A 27,419-nucleotide genomic window follows, 5' to 3' on the forward strand; every position below is an offset into this window, starting at 1 on the left:
TTGCCCCTGTACTTCTAATGGACAGAGGCAGCTCCTAAAAGCTTTATCCCATGCACAGGTCTCCTCAAATTATCTATAGTATGATCCCAGTTATTCTTATTAGGGGTAATATATAATTATTAACCATGGGATTGGTGAGACCAGTCTATAACTAAATGGGATAGATTATTTCAAGCAGAAAATGGGAAATTGGCTGGGCTTAAAGTGGCCCACAAGGGTGGCTAGTCTAGTAATTACCTATGAACCTATTAACATATTTGAATAATATGTACACAGTATACATGATTTTTTCCTGCTCTGCCCCTTGCATATCCAGTATTTCTTCTGTGTATCATCTATACCATGTAGATTGAGAGGACTTAATCTCCGCATAACATTTGGGCCTATGTTACTAAGCTACATACTAACGAACATTTACTAAATGTATATACAGCCCCATATATCAAATAAGCAGGCAATTTTTGACCAGCAGGGGATTTACTGATGCACAAATAGACCTTGTTCCTTACCGAGCCAATCTTTACTGTAATGTCTTGCTGCAACAACGTGATGTAATTTTAAAATAAAAAACACATTTTTTTTACCTCTGCATCCATGGTAGCCATGGTACTATTCCTTCTATAGTTCTGTCTATTGTCTCAGATAAAGATATTTGTCATTTGGACTGGAGATTAAACTACTAATTTTATATAAATTCTCTGCACTTTTATCTCTAGGGTAGCCAGTACCATTTGGTTAACTAAAATGTGAAAAAAACAAATGGGTTGAGACTGAAAATGGTCCGATGGGATTAGTGATCTACCCTAGTTAAGAAACTGTTTAAATAAATAAATATTCATTCTCTAAAATGTATTTTGTTAAAGTCATGTGCAAATATGTTTAATCCTGGTACATTCTTCTGGCTCTGTTACTTTCTTCCTACCTGGGATTATACTCCAGTGCTTGTGAGATTATAGTTAACCTATTTGTATCAGGCATGATGCCATAACGGAAGATTATAACCTGAAGTAGAGAATTCAGTGCAGGTAAACAACTGTTTTCATGGTACTGTTTTGGGTCTATATTAAATTCGCGAAAGCCGACAATGTCGAATCTGACATTGTCGACACAAGAATAGCGAAACTGCAGAACATCGAACATGTAAACGGAAATCCCCGTAAGGGGAGATTTCCATTTACTTCAATGTAGTGCGGTCTCGGAGTTGGTATATTTAAGTAGTGGGGGGTGCAGGGTGGCTTGCCCCCCTGCCTACACCTTTTAGTTTTTTGTTTTTTTTTTTTGTTTTTTTTCTGAACCTTCGATGTTTTAACAGTTTGACCACTAAAGGTCGACCTTTAGTGATTCAAACTGTTAAATATTCAATGTTCTAATATAGACCCTACTGTTTTAAATGATACCACAAAAAAAGCTTAACATTGCTACTGTTTGTGATCTGAAAAGTATCTAATCTGTGTTTGTACACCAACTTGTATTTTACATAATTGCTGAAGTAATCAAATTGTGAAGAAGAAAACAAAGTATGGCAGGATGTGACTTTTCTGGGATTCATCTGTGACAGCTCCATTTGGTTAGTATTGGATTATAGATTATTTGTCTGAATTAAATGAGACAAGGCTTCCATCAGCTATGAAGCTAGAGCATCGGTTTATCCTGCCAAAGTTTGGTACTTTCTTCTTTGCTGGATCTTATGGGCACTTCTGCTTTATGGTTCACAGTGCTGACAATCTATTCCTTGTGTTACAGGTAAACAGTGACAAAATATACTGGCAAAGACAGGCTGATGGAACTTTTAAGAAACTCTTCATTGAGAAAAAGGCAATAGGACACAAAATCAGCACTAAAGCAGTTGCTTCTAATGAAAGAGAGGACATCACCAGCCTTTACAAACATCCAGAAGGTATAGACCGTTGGAAACAGGTAGCCAATTAAAACATGGCCTTCTACAATGTGGTTCTCAGTACTTAAGATGGTTATGTTTATTTTTAGGGTCTGAAGAGGAAAGGATTGCAGTTGAGACTGCTTCCAAGTATGGAAATAAACCCTCCATCTACATTGACTCAGACATGCCAAGCGATGTGGGGATTGAAGTACAGACAGATGAAAAGACCACGATGGGCAGTGATGTGGTACTGTGTGTGGGTCTGACTAACAAGAGTAACGAACAACGTTTTGTCACTCTGTTTATTAATACTGCAATGATGTACTATACGGGGGTGCTGAAGGAGAGCTTTCGAAAAGAAGAAAAGGCAGTTCAGCTCAGTCCATATGAAGGTATGTAAAGAACAGCAGTCCAAAAGTAATAGGTGTTGGTCTGCATGTGAGCGTGTAATGCATCTTGCATGCAGTATATATATATATATATATATATATATATATATATATATATATATATATATATATATAGAGGTGAGAGAGAGAGAGAGACGGGTGGGAGGAGATGCCTTTTTTAATAAGATATACTGTAAGATTATTTGCGTAGTACTTCACAGTCAAACACTGATAAGAGAAAAAGACTGCAGCTGCACACGGTTAAACTGTAGCCTTTGGCTGAGCTGCTAAGCTCATACTTAGTCATATATAGGTTAACTGTAGTCCCCAGAGATAATATAAGTGTATGCATGTTTTTGTGCTTGTGTGTGTGTGTGTGTGTGTGTGTGTGTGTGTGTGTTTGTGTGTGTGTACACAAGTCTATGTATATCAATTGTAGCATTGTTCTAGAGCTTTCAGAAATGAACTAATTTTTCATAGACAACCTCACAGATTAAAATTGGAGGTTTATGTACAAGAAAAAATGAAACTGAGGAATAAGCAGAAAATAAAATGCATCTTTTCATTCATTGTTGAGATTTCTACAGTATATTTATAGTCAGTTCTACAAGGGGGTCTTCTTTGTCTTCTGACAAACATTCTCAGTGCTACAGTTGAGTCTTTCCCTTGCAGTACTCTTTCTCCACCCCTACGTGGGGAAATAAACCTCTCGGCATACAGCAACACCCCTCCCTACTCCTCATTCAAGTTCCAAGGGCAGCTGCCCCAACACTCACAGCTTCTTAGTGACTGGAAGCTCCTCAGCAGATCCTCTCTAATCCTGAGCCCTCACTTCTAGAGTCTGCTTGCTTCTCTGGTCGCACCCATTATATTCCCCAAAATGTTGTACCTATTCCCTTGAGACATGCTTGTTTGCTCTGTATCACTCTCTCTAAAAGGGCCCCTACCTGCATTACTGCAATGCTTCCCTGGCTCAGCAGTCATTTCTATACAAAAGTATATATAGATAGGATCTATATTTAATTATTGATCTGCACTAAATCAATATTTCAATACACAGAAAAAGTACTATGTTAAACTAACACAATCCCACCAAACTCATTAGGCAGATGGAATCACTAAAAATAAAAACTGAACTCCCACAGCCCTGATATTTTAAATATACTAACTCTGAGCTCACATAACAGTAGGGGGAAAGACTAAATCCTTTACTCCACAATCTCACATTATTGCAAAACTAGCATACAAATCATCACTTTCAGTGTAAGTGAAAAGCAAAATAGATAATTTAAATATGTGATGGAGTTGTAGTGTACTCACCTGCTAAATTACTGTGTCGGGATTTATGATGCTTCTTGCATTACCATCCACTAGTAAAAATATATTTTGTGGTAAGTCCCTGCTCAGAAACGATAGTCTTATTTTGCTGTACTTCCACACTACAACAGCATACTTTAAAATGGCACATTATTTATTTATATATTTACATTTGTTAACCAGGAATGGCTACCTGGGAAAGTCCTACTTCAGTGGATTCATGGGAAGGTAGTTGCAAAACATTTATAATACAATCAACAGGACTATGTTTACATTTTACACATAACTAATAGAAATGTCCATGTACTAGAGCCAGACATATATAAATATAGAGCAAAAACAATAATACATATACAGTTAAAGTGTCATCAGACATCAGTCAGACTAAGATCATACCAACATATTCCATAGTCTGACTTCTCTATGTATTGCAGTAAAACATATAAAAATTATAAGTTTCTGGTCATTAGTAGATTATGGCATGAATGGTCATGTTTACGTGAAATTAAAAGATTTCCGTTGATAATAATCCTGTTAACAGAAATAGATTTTAGCAAGTATGGCTTCTGAAACATGTTAGAATTCTCTCCCTTCCAATATATGGATTAGCCCCAATATTATCCATCCATTGTCCAGTAACCCACTTTACTCTTTACAGAGTCAAGGCGACACCAGAGTCTACTCCACCAACTAGTGTGCTCAAGGGAATAAACCCCTTTCTGGACAGGGCACGTGTCTATCAGAGAATACACAGTCTCACTCTTTCACACACTACACTCATACCTGTGGGCAATTTGAAGAATGGCAATTCACCTACTACATGTCTGGCATGTGGGAGGAAACTGGAGCTCTTGGAGAAATCTCACATGGACCCAGGGAGGGCACTCATACTCCACATCAAAAGTATCCCAGCCAAGAACTGAACTGGAGAACTTCCCATGTGAGGTGGTTTGCAGCAACACTATCCTTCTCCAACATTATGTAATCCAAAAATAACCCTAAAGCCCACACTCCACACTGCTTTGACATACCATGCTAGATCCTGTACCCTTTACTCAGTGTTATCCAAAATCTTAATTCTACACAATTCTGATATATTCAGATTTTCTTTTTGTACTTAGTTGTGTAGGCCTTGGTATTCATATGGAAACTTTAATCGTATGTATGCCAACAGGTGACTATACTTTGTAGCACAATATATAAGGAAATACTTTACATTATATTCTCCTGAACTGCTTGTTATGCCTGTAAAATGCTACTTCTATTGTGCACTGATATCTCCTGAAAGTTAATAGTTGTATAAATGCCATTTCTGTTTCTTTGCCTTTGGCATTGGTCATGGTTGAAGAGGGTCAGTTCCCCACCTACACAGCTAACAAAAGTATAATTACATAAATAGAAAAAGGCACCAGGTGTTATAGTAAACAGATCAGACTGATGATATTAAATTATAAGGCATTTAAGAAAATACTGTATGGTTAAAGAAGGTGGTATGGTAGGGAATTTTTTTTCTGTATGCTTTTCCCCTGTGCCTAGCCAACCATCAAAGTCATGACCTGCTGGACTTCAGCTAATGCATTTCATAGTGATGGGGACACCTGTCCTCCAAACCTACAGGGGTGAGAGCCATAGGGAAGGGTCATCATATGAGTGAAGATCAAGGACTTTGTAGCTTCATCATCATCCAAGCAACAAGGACATTTTTTGTTAACTAACCCCCCTCCCCTGATGCGGATGTTAGCACTTGCATCACAGCAAGGACTGCCTATGCCCCTCTGGTTGCACATGTATACACCCCTACACAAGTTGCAAGGGCTAACATCACTGGCTTGGATGGCTATACTCACATCCTCCATGCAGCAACTCCCCACATCATGAAGAAGCTCTGCTCTACAGCCAAAGGCCTCTTACTAAAGCAAGAGTATGAGCCAGATGGGAACCACTGTCGCCCCTCAAATGGACATGCCCATCCCCCCTTTCTGTGCAGTGAAGCACCTGAGCCACTAAACAAAGTCAGATCATTAGGCCATAGTCAGGGCTTTATCCCTACACTCAGATAAGGGTATGATAGACAGCAGAATGCAGGGGCTATATTAATGGAAGGTGAAGAAATGGGAGAGTGTGGATAAAAGGGAAGACAGTAATTACTTACAATTATTTATGTAACACCACGGTTACCAATCCAGTTGTCCCAAAGCTGATCAGTTAGTGAGATGTTAAACTGTTTTGTTGGCTTCTTATACTTTGAGGAGTTTGTTCCCTGTCTTGGCAGTACTAGCTGGACATGTAAAATCCCAGTTCTTACTGTAAGGTTTTAGAACAGACCATATGTTGTACAGACTGTTTATTTATACAAGAAAAGTGGACAGTCCATGTGATGATTTTAGATGCCATGTACTGAAACTCTGACAACATCAGTAGAGGTGGGGATGTGAAGTGATATTGTACAGTGTCATTTTACAGCCTATAGCCTGTTTGTAGATAGCTTGATAATCACTTGAGGATGTTGTTGTGTCTTTCGGCTTTTCCCGGTTAGGGGTCGCCACAGCGGAACTCCGATCCGCTAATGATTTGTAGTTGATTTGTACGTGCCGAGTTACCAGCCCTGATGCACAATCTTCAATGAAGGTACGCCCATTCACGCATGTCTCCACGCAGAAGACGCTCTAGCTGAGAATCGAACCGGACAGCGTCTTACTGTGAGGCGACAACACTACCGCAGCACCACCACCGCGAGTTTTAGGATAATGACAGAGAATCCAGTGTTTTCTTGGGCTTGTAGTTACATTGTATGAGACTGTAACAAAGGCTTTTGATAGGTCAAAGACGACAGCACCAATACATTTACTATAGCATGTTTCCCCACAAAAAAAACTCTTTTGAGAACTTGTGCAGTGATGTCTGTGCCACATCACGAAAGCAAAAGCACTTCTCACTCTGACACCGGTAATATTAAAATTAGAGAGTATGATGTTATGATAATATGGAATCAAATTTTGTGTTGTATTTTTATAGTCTATAGTTTGACTTCTTATTCTGAAATTCACTAAATAAGCTCTGTTGTTGCAATGCAGTATGGTGGATGACAATTTTCATGTAGTAGTTGAACTGTACACTTCTGTTTTATGGCACTGTACATGATGTCAGTGGCACCCCTTGTGGTAGCTTTGAAAATACCTCTCATCCTGCAGACACTGAAAACAGGAACAAAGGCCCATGATAAGAAGGTATATCCAGTCAAAATTCAGGACATTTAATTAGTATAAAAATTGAATACCAAAGAGCACATAACTCTTCTCGCTTACAATGGGAATGTAGGATACTACTTAGAAACATATGTTTAAAAACAGAGAGTGACAAAAATAATGGAAAAATATAAGGACATTATCAAAGAGAGTGTAAAATCTGTAGACTTTAATGAAGCGTATTGCAAAATTCTATCATACAAGGTCATTTATTTTTGCTTCTGAAGAGAGAGACGTAAGATCTGTGTCCTAGTATGTTGGCCATGTAATGTGGCATTCTCTGTACCAGTCAACTTTAAAAATCACATGTGATGAGGGAGGATTCAGAAAATTGTGTGAACGAGTAAATCAAGCCTAAAAATCAGAATGTTTTCCAAAACAGGGTCAGCTGAGAGCTGTGGCTTTGAACCAGAATGTCATAATGCAGTGGCATTAAGAGATACCCAAGTGCTGTAGTTCAGCAGCATCGATAGAAATGGAAAATAGGGGAGCAGCACTAGAGGCTGGTCATTCACCCTTCTTGCACCCAGTAAGACAAAATGTCCTATGCTGTCAGCACCGAAGTCTGGAAGTTGTGATAAAAAAACAGTGAAACTGAGTGAAGTATTTTGGTAATGCATAATTTAGTGATATTTCTTCTAGGTGCCTAAAAAGTAAACTTACCATAACAGTAGATATTTGAATGATCACTGCTGCAGTAGCCTTAGCAATATGGGTTATATCCTGTCAAGGATATAACAGCCGGACAGCTTCCAAAGCTTCAGGGCACCTTCCAGTGCTCAAACTGTCAGGCAGCTCGAGTGGAGATGACTAAAATACAAGGTTGGGTTCCAAACCCTTCACACCTTTCCTGCCAACAAAGAGCGGGAGGCTGAGCATTGAAAGGACAGTACTCAGAAGAACAAAAAATAAATAACCATACCCTGGCCTAAACAACACTCCAAAAAAAGGAGCGGCTTATGTAGCAATAATCATTCAAACATCTACTGTTATGCTAAGTTTACTTACACAACTGTACTATGTTCATCATACTGATCACTGCTGTAATAGTCTTAGCTATATGGGTAGATTACCTTAGCTAACTGCATTTGAGAGTTAGAAGGAGAACAGCCCAGGTGCCCTGGAGAATGCTCCTTGCAAAGCCTGATCTAGACCAAGAGAAGGAACCAAGCTTATAGTTCTTTGTAAAAGTATGTACAGAAGACCAAGTTACAACTTCTAGAATACTTCTAGAATCCAACCCTTTCCAAAAAGCCATTGATGAAGCAAAGACCCTGGTACAGTGGACCTCGACCCTGCCTGGAAACATTTATTGCATTGAGTATAACACCCTCAGAAAACCATTTAGAAATAGTCTGTATTAACATAGGTTACCCATTCTTCTTACCATCATAAGAAAAGTACAGCAGAGCTGAAGATCTGAAAGATTTGGTTCTGTCAAGACAGTTCCTGAGTTGTCAGTGGACATCCAGGGTAAGGAGTATCCTTTCTCCCTCATCTTTAAGATCAGTACAGAAAATGGGGGGATGAATAGTTTGACTTACAGTAAACTCAGATATCAGTTTAGGCATATAAGACAGATTAGTTCTCAAAAAACATTGTCTTTATGGAAAGTGAGATAGGGTTGACCCACCATAAAAGTTTACAACTCATATACCCTTCTTGCAGAGATCAGAGCAATCATTAAAACTGTTTTCCATGTTAAGAACCTCAAGTTAGCCAGGTTAGCTGTTTCATATGGAGCAAGTGTTAGCTTCTGTAACACAGAATCGAGATCCCAAGAAGAGGCCACTGGTTTTCATGTAGAGCTCTTAAGTAAAATCCCTTTCAAAAACATTTTGACATAAGAAGGCCTTTAAAGAGGAGGATCCATAGGTAGACATGCTGAAATGGCCAATACATGAACTTTGATGGAGGAGCAAGAAAGGCCATAAGAAAGTAACTGCCACAAAAATTGTAAAACCAGAGAACAACTAGCCCTGAATGTGTACTGTTTGTGTTGTTATTCTTGTTGTTGTCATCAACTAGAAAACCTTTTCTGTTTGCTAATATATGATTTTCTAGTATCAGGCTTTTCTTGCCTCCATTAGCACCTGCTGCATGTCCTCAGTAAACAGAAGGGTAAAATAAAATAAGACCCTTTCATCCAGATAGTTAGTTGAAGTTAATTGGGGTCAGGGTGTCTCAAACATTCCTTATCTTGTGTGAGTAGATCCTTTCTGTACCAGAGGTTGTGGAAATTGTCCCTGGCCATTTCCAAAAGAAGGAAGAACAACTGTTCATGTGATAATTTTAGATAGTCATGTACTAAAACTCTGACTACATTCCCATCAAAGGAAAAAAAAAAGGCATCTGTCTTCTAGGCTTTCTTGCATGGAGTCTTGGAGTAGAATCTTGCCAGATGATTATTTAGAGAGGAGGCAGATGGGTCCACTAGAGCAAATCCTCACAGATGAATCAAATCTTGGAGGATTCCATGATCTAATTTGCATACAGGAGGGTCTGCCCTGTCCTGTTCAGCTTATCTACCACACAATATTGCTCTTATGGAATGAGGGATGGCTGTAGAGTGAGGTTGTGCTGTGAAACTATATCTCAAGCTAATATAGTTAGTCTGCAAAGAGGTATGACCTGACTCCCCATACTTGAAGAGGCACAACATAACTGTGGTATTGTCTGAAACAACTTGAAGAGATCCTGGGGACCAAAGAAGATTCAGAGAGTTGAGTGCCTTGATTAGGGCATGCATCTCTTTCATATTTAATTGCTTGCTTGCATCTGCCCTGGTTGTCCCACATACCTTGTACTATTATCCCTCCTGAAACTTCTCCCCAAGCAAAGTCTGAGATATCTGTGATGACCGACTGCTTGGAACAGGGAGACACATGAGGAGACCTGAATTTAGGGATATTTGCTGTCTCAACCAAGAAATGTTTCTATTGACAAACCTGAGCACTTGGATTTGAAAAGGCAAGGTATGTTGACGCTGAGACCAAAGAGACCTCAGATACCACTGTATCTTTTTCACATGAAGTCTTGCCAAAATTATCTTGAGAATCATAGATGCCATTGAGACCCAAACTTTTGAGGTAATTCCTCGCAGTGACCCAAGACTCAGTGGAAGACCTTATAAATAGATCTATTTTCCTATGGAAGAAAAGCTCTTTGAACTGAGGTGACCAGCTGACACCCCAGGAACACAATCATGTGTGAAGGAGTCCAAAAGGACTTTTAAACATTCTCTTGGACTCACAGCTTGTGTAAGAGGTTTCTCACCCAGGTGAAAGATTCCTGACACGTTGGAAAAGTCTATGCAAAGATAACCAAGTCATTTAACTATGGTAAAAAGAAAATGGATACCCTGTAAGTTGCAATGAGCTATAACCGGAGTTAGCCGCTTAATGAACACTCCTGGTCCATGGATAGTCCAAAGGGTAAAGCAGAAAACTGATAAAATGATCTAGACACAGAGATCTTAAAAAACTGAAGTCTGGGTGAAAAGGAATGAGATGATAAGCTTCTTTTAAATGCAAAGTTACCAGGAAGCTTGAATGAGGAAGAAGAGGTAAGAGATTGTGAAGTGACATTATTTTGGAGTTAGACACTATCACATACAGATCTAAGAAGAAAGATCTAGAATTGGTCTCCAAGTATTTTCTTTCTTTGGCTCTGAAAACATCCTTAAACAAAGACTCTTCCCAACTTGGAAAGGACAAACTGGTTCTGTCGCTTCCTAGAATGGCATGTAATGAAGGACAGGTAGAAATAAATGAGTCTGGTGTGGTTGATGTGGAATAACCTCTTGGTAAGGAGAAATATCCTCTCATTGACATTTATAACCTTGATGAATGATCTTTAGAATATATTTGTCTGAAACTACCTGCTGCCAAAGAGAAAAATGCAGATTCAGACTTTCTGGGAGGGATAAGGGACTACCAGGGTGGGGGGGGTCCCTTAAATAGTCAAACTGACAAGTTTGGACTGTTCTTGGTTTTGGGGGGGGGGGGTTGCTGAATTTTTTTGGAACACCCTTGCCATTATGCCAAAATTCTATGAGGGATTAGAAAATCCCCTAGAATGTTAGAAAAAGGAGGGCAGAAAAGTTTAGAGATTCCCTGATTTAACTTACCCCTTTCATCACAATTGATCACTTCTGCAGCAAAGCAACCAGAAAGTGAATTTCTATTCCAAAGAGAAAAAACAGACTCATTATTCGCATCTTCTTGGGAGGTTCTGGGAATGCAGCCAGGCAAACCTTATCAAAATAGTACCAGAGGGCATAGCCCTGACAGAATTAACAACTGTGTCATACATAAACTGTAAACACAGAGGAGAGCAGTGACTGGTATAATAGAAGAAACTAAATAATTCAGAGCAGATCATTTAAAGCAGATGTTTCCTCACAAGAAGAAACTGCAGACCAAACATACCTCATACTTTCAGAATTAGAATGAACATTAACATGCATAACAGTTGTTAAACACAAACTCATATCTTTAAAATAACTTTCCTGAAGAGGAAAGTAGTAATAATCAACAAAATTATTTAAATGAAAGTTTGTTTCTAATAGTCCAGCAGTAGCAATAAGTACATACATACATATATAATACATACATACATAGAAGTGGAATGTCATATCGCAACAGTAATAACCAGAAAATATTCTGTGAAACAATATTGTTATATTCTTGCTTTGCTACCCCCTCCCTCAACAGTGATGTTCAAAAGCAGTCTTATTTAATGTTTTTTTATAGCCCGTGGATTCTGAGCAGATTTTTCTAAGTCAGTGTCGAGAAGAAATGTCTGGCATACATTCCAAAAACAAGGAATAAAATCTGTCATTATTAACCATTATTCCCTTGTGGCCCAAACCAAAAGGGGATAGTCTGACATTTGTTCAGATTGGGGCAATTTAACTATTTTGTGCATGAGACTATACTATGGCTTTTTATTTTGTTTTTTAACCTTTGGGTATTTCCCTGTTCCTTCTTTTTTGCCCAGAGAGATTTGCTTAGTAGTTTAAAATACCTGCTGCTCCCCACCGCACATTTACTACCTGTCCACAAGGTTTTAAGTATGATGTTTTGATGGAATAATATTTTAATAAAGGAGTTGAGGATTAGTGTAATTGTTAAAGTATTTACCTCACAGTCACATGTACAGGGTTTGATTCTCACATTTGAAGTGGAAATTGGCCAGGCTTAAAATGACCCTCAAGGACAGCTAGCCTAGTACTTAACTGTAAAACCATATATATTTTATTACAGAAGGAAACTAATATATTATATACACTTAACCAGACCTCCTATGATTTCTTCAACTTTATCAGGAACATCTTCACTTTCCACATATACAGACTCCCAGGATCTGTTTGCCTGTGAAGAAATTGAGAAGGGTGCCCTTTACTTAAGACTGATGCACCTGAGAATTCTGACGTTTAAGAAAATTATTCACTTACTTCCTTTGAGCCATTTTCTGCTAAGGTTCATTCGGTGATGCCATTCAACTTACAAAAACTGTTATGAATGGAGTTCTATATCTACTAATCCTCTAGACAGAGGTTTGCCATTTCAGCTATGTCACAAATGCCTAAGGTTCTTATCATTCCTCTTTGGGGAGTCTTTTAATTATATTTATAATGCTGATTCACATAACCTTGATAATTTATCGTCTAATCTTGAACGATTTGAGAAACTTCCTAGATTACCTGAGAATTTTTAGTTTTTAGAGACTCCTTTTACTGTTGGCCACTTATATGTCTCTCTGTAAAGATAGCAGGAAGTCTATGTTACATCCATGCATTTTAATGCATTTAAATAAAGAGTCTAAAACTTTTTAAAAAGTATTGCAAAAAAGTTTAAATTTTTTTTCAGCTTTGGCCATTACAGCAGCATCCATATATACCTTTCCATCCATCCACAACCCAGTTTTTTCCATTTTTGCACATGGGTTGGGATGTCACATTAACATTGATCATCATTTAGTGGCAACTTTTACACTGCTGGGTGGTTTGATCTGGTGTGGTTGTTATTCTATGCCACACACATGCAGCCACACCTATGATCAATTTAGAGTGCCCATTCAACGTACAGCATGTCTTTCGAATGGGGGAGGAAACTGGGGCATACAGGCAGACCATGCAGACTCCACACAGAAGGTACATCAGGGGAGAATTGAAACTGAGAACCTCTCAATGTGAGGTGACAACCCTACCAGCTATACCCCTATCTATAGATATATCCATAGAGAGAGAGACCTATATGGGTCTACTTCTAAATTTTGAACTTTCAAAATGTCAACTTTCTTATGGTCGAGACTTTAAGATCGAAGTTTTGAAACTTTGAAATTTAAATAAAGAAAAAAATAAAAACAAAAAAAACATTTTTTTACATTTTTGCACTCCCCCCCCTGCACCCCCACACTCCCTGCTAATTAAATATAACAACTCCAAGATCTCACTACAGTGAGGAAAATGGTAAATATACCATTTCACACTGATTGGCAATCTCCATATAAATGGTTCAAACTTTCAAACCTTGAGTCTTATGGTCTCGACCACAAGAAAGTTGACCTTTTCAAAGTTCAACATTTAGAAGAAGACCCATATATATATATATATATATATATATATATGGGTCTACTTTACATTACCGACACGACACTTCACCGACACACAAAACACCGACCCCAAATAACCGAAACCACACAACACCGACAACTCACAAAACCGAACACAATTACACCGACACAAATAACGTAAACTACACATGACACACAATGACATATCCACTAACCCTAACCCAAACCCTAACCCTAAGGTCCGACACTACCGCACAGCTACCCTACCCGCACCCTAACCCTAACTCACTTAACCCACCCCTACACCTAAAGACTGTCACTATCGCACACTTAACCTACCTGCACCCTAACCCTAACTCACTTAACCCACCCTAAAACATAAAGCCTGTCACTATCGCACACTCACCCTACCTGCACTCTAAGCCTAACTCACTTAACCCGTCCCTAAACTACAGTCCGTCACTATCACACACTTACCTTACCCGAACCCTAACTCCGACACTACCACACACTCACCTTTCCCACACCCTAACCCAAAATCCCACAATATCGCACACTTACCTGACCGCTCCTAACTCCGTCACTATCGCACACTTACCGAGTCGCGCTCACACGTTACCCTTGTCGGTCTTTCGGCTGTCGGCAAATCACCTTTTCGGTCAACTTACCTGTCGGTCGTTTTGTCTCGCTCTTCCGCGTGTCGGTGAAGTGTCGTTTCGGTAAAGTAAAGTGGACCCATATATATATATATATATATATATATATATATATATATATATATATATATATATATATATATATATATATATATATATATATATATATATATATATATATATATATATATATATGTGTGTGTGTGTGTGTGTATATATATACATATATATATATATATATATATATATATATATATATATATAGATGGACAGATATGTGTGTCTGTAAAATTACTTGAGTAAACTAGAGTAATGTTACTCTCTATGAATAATGCTGATTTAGGTGACAGTGTATTGAGCTACTGCTTAACTCTGGCAGCATCATACTTTATATAATTAAATATACATAAGCTTTATTAATTTCTCTTGTCGTTCTTTGGGTAAGATGTGGTAATAAGGAAGCATACTTGATTGTCGTTCCACTCCTTTCAGATGATATTAAATCCACCTTATCTAATTTTTCTTTAGATTGCCACTTTCTTGTTCATAGGTGCATACTAGGCTAATGGCCCTGGAGTCTTTACAAGCCTAACCCATAGAAGTGCCCTGGCATCGTGCTGCCCGACATTAGTTCCCAGTGCCTCTATCAAGTGGAGCCACTGGAGTGATCCCCGGGGTGAACTTTTTATTTCCCATCCACTCATCAAGATTTCTCTTGAAGAGGGCCAGTGAGGTGCTCTGCTTGGCATGTATGGGAAGTCTATTCCAGAGCATGGACAGTCTCTGGATTATGAACCTGTCCCTCCAGAATGTTCTGCTGATTGTGGTAATGAGGTTGAGGTCTCTGGAGCATGTGGTGCTGAGGGATTAGGATTTCTTGAGATGTAGCATTTCTAACAGAGCTGGGTCAGACATGGCTTTGTAAGCCAAGCAGAGATCACCTCTTAGTAGATGATATGAGACAGAGAATAGCTGGAGTTTTTTGAGTCTGTCCATGTAGGACATGTATTTAAAGCCTAGGATCCTCTTCGTGAGGTACCTTTGTGGCCTTTCCAGCTGTTGCATGTATCTAGTGAGGTACATGTCAAATGGGGCATTATACTTGATGATTGGCCTAATGAGAGAAGAGTGGAGAGAGGTGATGACCTCTTTCTTCCTGGAAGCAAAACCCTTGGTAATGAGATGTGCCACACAGAAGGACTTTCTGACCACAGTGGCAATGTGGTGGTTGAAGGAGAAGTTGCTGTCAACCTGTGTCCCCTGATCTCTTATAATGCCTTCAGTGTTCAGTGGCATCCCATCGATGTGGTAATTAGTGGGAACTGAGTTTTCCCAAAGGGGATGATAACACATTTTTTGGCATTAAGTTTAAGGCCATGGTTTCAACATCAGTCATTGGTCTCAGTGAGGCCTTTCTGTAGGATGTGTACATCTCTTGGGGAGTTAATAATGGTTCCGAGCTTGCAAGTCATCTGTGAACTGAGAAGTAGATGCCAAACAGGAGAGAACCCGGGACCGATCCCTGTGGGACTCCACTCATGACGGGTTGGCAGTCTGACTTGGAGTCTGCTACTTTCACACTGTGGGTTTTATCTGTGAACCAATTTGCAACCCATCTAGTGATACAGCGGCTGATGCCTAGTTTGGTGAGTTTATCAATAATTCCTGAGTGAGAAATGGTATCAAAGGCCTTGGCCAGAACAAGGTAGGCTGTTTGAACTGCCTTGCCCTCATCCACAGCTCTGGTGACTGACTCAAAGAAGTCAACCAGTTTGAGCAGGCATGATCGACCTTTCACAAAACCAAATTGAGTGGGATCTAGAGTTTGGAGATTCCCTATATCCTTGTTAATTAGGTCCATGATGATGCGCTCCATAGCCTTACATATCAGACTCATCAGGCTAATGGGGCAATAATTCCCAGGGTCTGTAGTCACTTCCCCTTTATGGAGAGGGATGACTGTAGTAGTGTGTCATTCCATAGGGACAAAGCATGAGGTGAGACTGTGATTGAACAGAGCACACAGATCTGGTGCCAGTTCACTTTGTAGTTCATGTAGAACACATCCAGGGATATTGTCGGGTCCTATGGAAGCTGTATTCTAGGCCTTGGACAATGCAGCTTTAACCTGTGCTGCAGTAATGCTGGGTGCCTGGCATTCCTCTGGTATTGTGATTGGTCCTTTATGGGGGGGGAGGGGTAAAGTTGGCACTGAATCTGTTGGCCGGTATGCTGGCAATATCTGTTGGCTCAGTATAGGAGGTACCATTATGCAGTAACTCAGAGCAAACCTGGGTATTGTCATGGAGATTCCTGATATAACTATAGAAGGCTTTGTGGTTGTTTTTAGTGTCTGCCACAATTCTGTCTTCATAGCTGGCTTTAGAAGTTTTGATGAGGGATCTCAACTTTTTGTTGAGGCTAATAAGGGAGTTTTTCCAGTCTTGGAACTTCACCTTTTTCTGCAACATTTTCTTCCTTCTATTGTAGAGTTTATTAATGTTGGTTTTCAGAATATTCAAGGACAAAGACATAAAAAACTAAAGCTAGAGGATATACTAGACATGTAATAAATACTGGTAGTTCTAATGGTACAGTATTATCTCAGGACTCAGAGATGCATGTCTTTGGCCATTTTGACTGTACTAACTACATGGTTCTTAACATTGAAATTTCAGTGGTACTGTACGAATCTTTGGGATCAGAACCAATATTCTTTGCAGAGCTATATCCTGTTATTTACTTCTCTAGTCAAACAGTTCAACTAATGTATTTCTACAAGCATACCCTGCACAATTTTGAATAGCAAATATTTCTTGCCAAGCTTGGAGAGCACATTTCTAAGATTGTACTGAGACACATTTGTTCCATTATAACCAGTTATACCATAGTACATGGTGATCATGTTATTCACATCTGCTAAAACTAGAGTTGTTATATTAAGTAGTGGACTGCATATCACAAACATGGGGAGGGGGAAATTCTAGAAGAATAACTGTAAACTTGTCAGTTTGTCACTGAGATGATGGATTTGTTGTCTCCTACTCTAGATCTGCTCATACACCACATTCATACATCAGATAATGCCAGATGTATGCACACAATGCTGTAGGCTTACATTAACACCAGATCATTATGAATACACATACAGAGCATTCATAATAAAAATTAATAGTTCAGCATTCCAAGTGCATGCACATAGCATTGGTAAGTTTAGGTTAATATTATACCTTTACAAAGGCGCGCACACAGCATTGGTTTTGAAGGATAACTGCAGCACTGCAAATATCTGCACACAGCTCTGATGAGTTATGTCAACAATGTAACAGTCCAGATGCATGCACACATTGATTAGGTGTTATATTAACACTATAACATTCTGCAAATACCACTGCTGAATCATATTAACAATATTACATTAAAGAAACCTACATATACTGTTGGTGAGGTAGGGTAATCATGACACGTCTAAGACATGCAAACAGCACTGGTGAGGTACGGTAACACTGTCATGTTCCAAATACATGCACACAGCACTGGTAAGGTAGGGTACATTACAGTGCTCCAGGTACATGCACAAAGCACTGGTGAGGTAGGGTAACATTATGGTGTTCCAGGGACATGCACACAGCACTGGTGAGATAGGGTAACATTATAGTGCTCCAGATACATGCACACAACACTGGTGAGGTAGGGTAACATTATACTGCTTCTGGTACATGCACACAGCACTGGTGGGGTAGGGTAACATTACAATGTTCCAGGTACATGCACACAGCACTGGTAAGGTAGGGTAATATTATACTGCTCCAGGTACATGCACATAGCAGTGATGATGTAGGGTAACATTATAGTTTTCCAGGTACATGCAGACAGCACTGGTAATGTGGGGTAACATTATAGTGTTCCAGGTACATGCAGACAGCACTGGTGAGGTAGGGTAACATTATAGTGTTCCACATACATGCACACTGGTGAGAAAGGGTAACATTATAGTATTTCAGGAATATGTACACAGCACTGGTGAGGTAGGGTAACATTATAGTGTTCCAGGTACATGCACACAACACTGGTGAGGTAGGGTAACATTATAATGCTCCATGTACATGCACACAGCACTGGTAATATAGGGTAACACTGTCACGTTCCAGGTACATGCACACAGCACTGGTGAAGTTGGGGAACATTATAGTGCTCTAGGTACAGGCGCACAGCACTGGTGAGGTAGGGTAACATTATAGTATTTTAGGAACATGCACACAGCACTGGTGAGGTAGGGTAATGTAATGTTCCAGGTACATGCACACAGCACTGGTGAGATAGGGTAACATTATAGTGCTCCAGGTACATGTGCACAGCACTGGTGAGGTAGGGTAATATTATAGTGCTCCAGGTAAATGCTCACAGTACTTGTGAGGTATGGTAATATTGTAGTGTTCCAGGTACATGCACACAGCACTGGTGAGATAGGGTAACATTACAGTGTTCCAGGTACATGCACACAGCACTGGTAAGGTAGGGTAGCATTATAGTGCTCTGGGTACATGCACATAGTACTGCTGATATAGAGTAACATTATAGTGTTCCAGGTACATGCACACAGCACTGGTGAGGTGGGGTAACATTATAGTGTTCCAGGTACATGCACACCGCACTGATGAGGAAGGGTAACATTATAGTGCTCCAGGTACATGCACACAACACTGGTGAGGTAGGGTAATATTATAGTGCTCCAGGTACTTGGACACAATGCTAGTGAGGTAGGGTAACATTATAGTGCTCCAAGTACATGCACACAGCACTGGTGAGGTAGGGTAACATTATAGTACTTTAGGTACATGCACACAGCACTGGCGAGGTAGGGTAAGATTATAATGCTCCATGTATGTGCACACAGAACTGGTAATATAGGGTCACACTGTCATGTTCCAGGTGTATACAGACAGCACTGGTGAGGTAGGGTAACATTACAGTGCTCCAGGTACATGCACACAGCACTGGTGAGGTAGGGTAACATTGTAGTGCTCCAGATACATGCACACAGCACTGGTGAGGTAGGGTATCATTCCAGCATTCCACGTATATGCACACAGCACTGGTGAGGTAGGGTAACATTGTAGTGTTCCAGGTGCATGTACACAGCACTGGTGAGGTAGGGTAACATTATAGTACTTTAGGTACATGCACACAGCACTGGCGAGGTAGGGTAAGATTATAATGCTCCATGTATGTGCACACAGGACTGGTAATATAGGGTCACACTGTCATGTTCCAGGTGTATACAGACAGCACTGGTGAGGTAGGGTAACATTACAGTGCTCCGGGTACATGCACACAGCACTGGTGAGGTAGGGTAACATTGTAGTGCTCCAGATACATGCACACAGCACTGGTGAGGTAGGGTATCATTCCAGCATTCCATGTATATGCACACAGCACTGGTGAGGTAGGGTAACATTGTAGTGTTCCAGGTGCATGCACACAGCACTGGTGAGGTAGGGTAACATTATAGTGTTCCAGGTGCATGCACACAGCACTGGTGAGGTAGGGTAACATTACAATGCAGGTACATGCATACAGCACCAGTGAGGTGGGGTAACATTACTGTTCCAGTTACATGTAGACAGCACTGGTGAGGTAGACTAGCATTATAGTGTTCCAGGTGCATGCACACAGCACTGGTGAGGTAGGCTAACATTATAGTGCTGCAGGTATATGAATACAGTACTGGTGAGGTAATTTTATGTTAATCCAAATATATGCACACAGCACCAGTGAGATAGGATTAACAGTAATCTACTAAAGATAAATACATCACACAGTACTGGTGATTAGAGAGAACAAAAATTATGTTCCTGTCGCTGAAGCTTGAGGTAGGCAGCAGGTTAACATTCAGACACACATCAGTAAGGAATGAGAATAAAAATAGCACATTTAAGTTACTGTATTTAAGCTTTTCTATTTCTATATTTTCAGAGGCTCGTGTTGAGATGGTCATCAAGTATGCTGAGTACCATGAAGAGCTCATAGACCAGGCAGCCATGATGTTTACCATTTCCGGACGTGTCCAGGAAACAGGACAACTTCTTGCAACACAGCAGACATTCCGACTGCGCACTCCTGACCTCGAAATTATTGTAAGTGGCACAGTGTAACTTAGCAATCTGCATCTGTCACATCCATTCTCCACTGTCATTGTCATGCATGATCATATCTCTCAACTTCTCAGATCAAGAAGCAGGACAAAGCCAAAAATAATAGGGGAACAAAGGCCATAAATAAGGACAGACTTTAAATATTGCTCTTATAAATTTAGAAAGTTGATAGAATAAAAGTGTTTGTATTACCATGCATTTTCTGAGGGATATAAAGTCTGAAATTCACATGTATTTCTTTATTTAGTGACTTCAGTCCTCAGTGATTTGCCAGAACACCACAAATTTTATAAGGAATAGACTAAAAGTATTAGGCATAAATACTGACATTCTGCAAAACTCTGGACATTTGAGAGGTATGATGGTGATGTAATAATATTCCAGTTCTGCTTTCTCCTTTCTTCTCAGTCACACATTCCTAGTCCACAAAACTGTGACTCCCTGCCTCCCTTCCTCCACAACTGCAAGCCTAGTCACTTTGTGTAATCCCTCCAGTCTTAATTACATGTTATTTATAATTTAAATCATTGCCATCATAATTGCAACAAATAATATAAAATAATAATAATTGTAAAAAATAAAAAACTCTGCACCAGAAACCATGAACAGATCCTTTATTATAAGTTTTAGTGCTTTCATTCCGTACAAAAGGAACTTCTTCAGAAACATACTAACCCACTTCCTTCCCTTTAATTTTATAAAGGCACCACTTTAAAACAAACCGGGATTCTTAAAGGGGTTCCCTGTAGAAATAAAAGTAAGAAATGGTACATTTGTTTAAAAAAAAACGTTAAAAGATGGTTAAATTCTTTATAATGAACAAGGTGTAATAATTGTATGTATTTTTGTGTATGATCAAGTAAGTTAGTAAATAAATACCAACTCTTGTAAATAATTGTATGCACATATACATGTATATAAATAAGTAGAAGAAATGTAATGATTTTTTAACTTGGCTACAATAAAAAGTATTGAGAGAACTTGAGAGACATATTTGAACAATACTAAACACTGTTCTCAAAAGAATGTAAATATAAATGTTGTCTATTCATTTCAGAGTGTCAGCCCTTGTTTTCAATATAGGCTTGACACATATAAAATCATTGAGACCAGTAGCATTGAATAATGTTTGCCAGAAGTATTCCCTTTTTTCCACTAATGTTTCCCAGTCACCACCCCTTTCTGGATAATCAACTGTTTCTAAAATGGCAATCTCAAATTTGTAAAAATCCTTGCATGTCACAGAGTGTTTGTAAAAAGCATTATAGGATTTTTTTCTGCTAATAGCATAATTATGCTGATAAATTCTTGTTTCCAATGGGGCTGTTAGTCTTGCCAACATAAAATGCTGGACAAGAAACACAAAAACAAATGTAAATGGCACCTCTTGTACTATAATCAAACCTTCCTTTGTATTTACTTGATCATACACCAAAATAAGTACAATTATAACACCTTGTTTATTATAAAGAATGTAACCATTTTTTTAAAACGTTTTTTTTAAACAAATGTATCATTTCTTACTTTTGTTTCTATAGGATACCCTTTTAAGAATCCTTGTTTGTTTTAAAGTGGCACCTTTTTAAAATTAAAAGGAAGGAAGTAGGTTAGTATTATGTTTCGGAAGAAGTTCCTTTCATATGGAAAAAAAGCGTTAAAATTTATAATAACGGATCTGTCTCTGGCTGCCGGTGCAGCATTTTTTTATTTTTTATAAGTGTTTTCGTTATGCTGTTCATGGAACAAATTAACAAATAATATGACACAGTCACAAACTACATTATTCCTGTATATCTTTTCTGCAGTTTTGTTAATACTTAATTTCTTTTTACAAACTATGTAATTCTGCATTCTTTCTCCTCTGCCAGTGAAGCAACTGGAAATGAAACACGTCAATCTGTCTTTGCTAGTTTCCATTTAAAAAAATGTATTTTACGTGTGTGTGTGCGTGTGTAAGAAGTTAAATAAACAGAATGTGTGTGTGTGTGTGTGTGTGTGTGTGTGTGTGTGTGTGTGTGTGTGTGTGTGTGTGTGTGTGTGTGTGTGTGTGTGAATGCATATGTATGTGTGTATAGAGAAACAGACAGTGAGAGAACATTTTGTATGTTTGTTTCTGTTATATATATATGTTTATGTACATATTTATTGTATGTATGTACTACAAAAGAGAGGGAAGGAAAATATATATGCACACACCAAACACACACACACACACACACACACACACACACACACATATATAAATAAATATATAATGTATGTGGGGTAGGGGTCTGAAGAGTGTAATGCAAGTAGTTTATTTTACTTAGGCTTAGAGGAAAGAAAGGGGAAATACTGGGACATGGCCTGTAACTGTTTCCTAGTGGACTTCAGGAATCAGGAGAAAAAAGCCAGAAGCATGTGGGTGACAGCTTTGGGAATTGTATGGTTTCTTCTTGTTTGTCCACTTCAGTGTCTAGTCACAGGCTATTCTAAACCTATAAAACTGAGAAGGTCCTTCCCATTTAGAAAGACAAAATCCACCCAGTGAAGTGAAAATTCAGGGCTTACCTGTGGGTGAAATAGAACAATAGGATTTGAAGTCAGAAATGGCTGACCCTTCCAAGTCAACCCAGCATACATATCATCTATCCCTATTTTCAGGGACACCCCTTATTTTTTCTCATAATTTTACTCTACTCCTAAAATTTGACATTTTTTGAGAATATTTAAGCTAACAGTACCAACATTAAAAAATTTATCTAATTTTTGAGTTCTTTAGATTAACTATGTTTGCTTCATTCTCCCGTTCTGGAGGTACAAGTCAAGAGCTATGGAAACATATAATTTGTTGCAATATATACACACACACACACACATATATATATATATATATATATATATATATATATATATATATATATATATATATATATATATATATAGTATTACTTTTAGATCCAGACTTGGAATTGTCAGAGATTCATTTTCATTGTATGAGTAAGACTTTTAAACAGAGTAATTTTCTTCCACAGTAATCTATGGTTATTTTATTATTTTTGGGTTAAATTGTGGCGCATTGCTGTTTGTTAAGAAGACAGTACATCTTTAAGAAAAGATAAAGCAGAGACTGCATATTATGCCTAGATTTGTCTTCTGTGCTTCCTTATCTATAGAGTAAAGCAAGCTTCAAAGAGCTTCCTTGCATAGTGTGACTCGGGTTATACAACTGATCCAGGGAACAACTGAAGCTGTTTATGTGCTTGATGTTGGTTAAAATCTGCTGAGTTGTGCTTCAGTGCAACTTTTTTTTTCTTTCTTGCAGCCTATTGGGGGAGCAGTTGTAGGCCAAGAGATGAGAGCTAAGATCAGTTTTGTAAATCCTCTGCCAAAAACCCTCACAGGAGTGTACTTCCGTGTTGAAGGTCCTGGACTTCATAAGCCAAACATTGTCCAAGTTGGGTAAGCAGCCATTTTAAACTTTTGCCTGTTTAAATTATAAATGCACCATTTCTTGAAGCGTGTGTGTGATAAATACTTAGACTCTCAATACATTACAACTGCACTTCTTACAGATGGAAGTAATTTTGCCGAGTACAAACAAGATGCTGATAATTCCATGCATAATTCTAATACATTTTCTCTGTTCTGCTTGGTGCATTTTACACAATGGCTTAACATGTCCCCTTAAGTAGCAGTGATCTTTTTTTTTTTCTGTGCAGTCTCATTTTTAGTTAAATATGCTGCACTATGTACTGCGGCCTGCTGGATACATCTTCTTGAAGTATATGCAGCCTACCCTTCTTTCATCTTTGCTCACAGTCTTTGCACAGAATGAAGCCTAGTGAGAGTTCTCTCTCTACTGGTACCAGTAAGCCATTTACACTTTGCACAGTCTCAGTTCCAGTAACTACTTCTGCATTGATTGCTGTCATTCTAATGAGTACACCCCTGAGTGTTACTACTGAATCAGTTTCTTTTTTCACATCCCACTTGTAGGATTGTATTCTCAGCTGTGGGATAATTGCACTGTAACCTGACAAGGCCACCCCTCATGGTCAAAGTGACATTCTTACATTTGACACACACACACAGACAGAGAGACAGAGAGAGACACACACTCACACACAGCTTCTAGCAGGTCTGTTCCATTGCAGTTAAGTGCATCCAAGCTGAATGAAGTTTCATTGCTGATGCAAGTAAGATATTGCCCATCCCTAGATTCTAAATTCTAGGGATTCTTGTTATTTCTCATTAATACATAACAAGCTCCAAGTGACCCTTGGGTTTTCTGCAGAGAATCTTCGTACCCTACAGATTCAGACTGCTGTGCTTCCTCCTATCCGCTTAGTGTTCCAGCAGTGTGCCTGTGTTTTGAGCACCTCCTTAATTTGTTTTGGACCAACTTGGCCACCATAATTATCATTTAATGGCAGTGCCTCTCCTACTCCCCCAACCCCATGCTAACTCAACCATCTTTCCCCCTGGACCAGGGCCACCAACCTAGTCTCACACTTGGTGGAGCAATTATCCATTCAGAGGAGGGGTGAAGGTGTCCTAAATAGTGTCATCAACTCCTAGTCACAGGGATTTTTATGTGTGCCCTAACTATCCCATGTAAGACTGTAACACAATAACACAAACATGTACCATGGGTGCCCTTCCCCATGATGTGTTAACATCAGCCTTCCTACTTGGTATGCACATGCACTTGGAGGACACTAATGCTGCCCTCCAACCTCCATTAATAACATGAAAAGCCAATGCCCCCCCCCCCCAAGATAGACAGGCTTGCCCTCAACCACTCAAACTACATCCCAAGATGGCCCTCCAGCTTCCCAAATCAGTAGTTGATCCCAGGTCTCCAACATTGCATGTCTTCCCCTTGAGATAGGTTAGTCAGCCATCCACCACTCTTGTCCACCTCCCCAATAGTCCTCCACCTTCTTAGACCACTATTCATTCCCCAGTCATCAGCATCAGAGGCAAATGCCTTCCTTGCCATCGTGCTAATGATCTAGCTAACCTTCTTGATCTTTGCAAATACAATATGTATCCTTCTTAGCCTCACACTGGGACTTTTTTCTGATCAATGTGTACATTAACCATATTGGTTCACTTGCTTAGGGTGGCCATTTGGAAACATTCTAAAAGCCTTATTTTTTTCTCTACACTGTTGATCTTCCCATAAACTGAGAACAGTACTACAGCAGATAGTTGCAAAATGTGTCCACTCACTTGTGTTTACAGTATTCTAGAAAGAAAAAAAATGTTTCTTATACAGCAAACTTAATATTGCTTTTCTTTTTTCTCCTTGTATACTATAGTGATGTCGCACGTGGTGCCACAGTCACGATTACACAAACCTTTGTTCCCGTTAAACCAGGACCTCGGAAGCTGATTGCAAGTTTAGACAGCCGTCAGCTAACTCAAGTGCACGGTGTTGCTGAAGTGGATGTCAAGGAGTGAACTCGGTGCTGTGGGTATAATGTGACTGCACTCAGTTACGGACAGTGCTGGGTGGTTCTTCCCTCTGTGAATGCACCTCTGTCTGAGCAAACTTGTTTTAATTGCTTAGATTAAAAAAATACTAGTGGATATCATGGAATGAGCAAAGACATATATGAACAGCATTTTGTTGGAATATAACTCTTACGTGCTTTTTCTTTATTTTCACACATCACTGTTTTTAATTATAAGTCGTAGCCGTATTCCCAGTGAAATGTGCAACACAGCTGGAAGGCTACCATCATTCTGGACTACATTCTGCAGAGAAGAACTGTTACTTATTTCCAGCAAAACTAAGAAAAATAGCTGGGATCACTATAGATGACATTGAAAAGCCATTACAGACTGAATTTTCTTTATATGTCCAAGTTCTGATCATTCTGTTACAAGAAGATAGTCTCAAGAATATGTTACAATCCAAATATAAACAGCCCAGTTGGAGAGAGACAGTCAGCTGCTAAAGATGTGAACTAACATTTAGAGCTAAATTTAGCAGTGAAGCAAACAAAATACTCCTTTTCATCAGTTTATATAACTGCATTATACAGAAGCTAGAAAAAGCTTTCTGTCAGTCACATTTCTCCAACTAGCTTGGTTTGAGCTGACTGAAATAATTCTTTGTAAACAAGCTCTAATTGACTAGTGTTCCACAGTAATTTTCTGTTGCAATGACTGTAATTGTCAGACAAAAACAAATGAAACTGCCATGGTGGTTCTAGTTTTACATGATTAATTAAGAATAGAGGAATACATTGTAAATGCAAGTGACAGATCACAGAAATGTTACAAAATTGTTTTTTGAACCTTTGTATGTTATACTTTGTAATTAAGTAACAACAGTCCTACAAAAAACTACTGAAACATTGCAAAAATGACCTGCATAGTGTGCCTTAACTATATCAGATGCTGTAAGCATCCCTTAAGTACCAGTCTTACAGGTGGCAAGGGACTGGATAACTACCTGTCTGCAGAACCCTCATTCCTACTTCATTTCTACACCTGCGGGATACCTTCAGGGCAGGGGATTCTGTGATCCATCTCATATGACTTTTCCAGCTGGTCTGCTCTGTCTTGTACTTTAAACTGCTATTGACATTAACACAAAACCAAAGAAAGCCTTTTGGAAACAGACCCATATGGCAGGATGAGAACCTCAGCTGTGGTTTTGTGTCTTTTTTTCTGCATGAAAGGTGTCATATGTCAGAAGCAGAAAAGCAAAACCAGAAAACTTCAGGTCATAACTAGGGAATGAACCCAATGAATTAGAACTGAAAGCTATTTTGAACATTGTCAGGACAAAATAGCAGTCTCTAGAGGTGTATGAATGATTTAGCCACATTTACAAATCTGAAATTAACATCTGGACAGTTTAATATACCAAAACATTAAAATCTAACCAGAAGTGTGCTGCACACAAAATGACATGCGTTTAGTAGGACCTAGCATGTCTTATTTGACTGTAAACCATAAAGGACAGTCAAACTATCCCAGAATAGCATTATTCCACTGTTCTGTAGACCCATGACTTATTTGTTAACATACCAAATAGTACAGTAAACAAAAAAGCCATCAGATTTTTTTTTTATTTTCTTGTGACAGATTTAAAACCTCATACCCTCCCCCACTTTTATCCAGATGCTTCATCCTAATTATTTTACACTGACAGAATTTGTGACTTCAGTAGTTGTAGTTGTAGAGGGGCAGGATGTGCA

At 39.0% G+C, this 27,419-nt stretch overlaps 1 protein-coding gene across 1 annotated transcript in view; it reads left to right on the top strand.

The window, feature by feature from the left end:
- Positions 1-27,419, top strand: part of LOC122790742 (protein-glutamine gamma-glutamyltransferase K-like) — a 134,374-nt gene that overhangs the window by 105,549 nt on the left and 1,406 nt on the right. Inside the window, exons 11-15 of the mRNA XM_044058336.1 lie at positions 1,744-1,897; positions 1,987-2,271; positions 20,042-20,202; positions 23,525-23,661; positions 25,527-27,419. The exon at positions 25,527-27,419 is cut by the window's right edge and continues 1,406 nt beyond it. Of these exons, the coding sequence (XP_043914271.1) occupies positions 1,744-1,897; positions 1,987-2,271; positions 20,042-20,202; positions 23,525-23,661; positions 25,527-25,668 (879 nt within the window). The 3' untranslated portion in view covers positions 25,669-27,419. The remainder of the gene's footprint in view (positions 1-1,743; positions 1,898-1,986; positions 2,272-20,041; positions 20,203-23,524; positions 23,662-25,526) is intronic.

The sequence above is a fragment of the Protopterus annectens genome, chromosome 16.part0 (assembly GCF_019279795.1).
Source record: "Protopterus annectens isolate FY-2018-M chromosome 16.part0, PAN1.0, whole genome shotgun sequence".
NCBI classification, from domain to species: Eukaryota; Metazoa; Chordata; order Ceratodontiformes; family Protopteridae; genus Protopterus; species Protopterus annectens.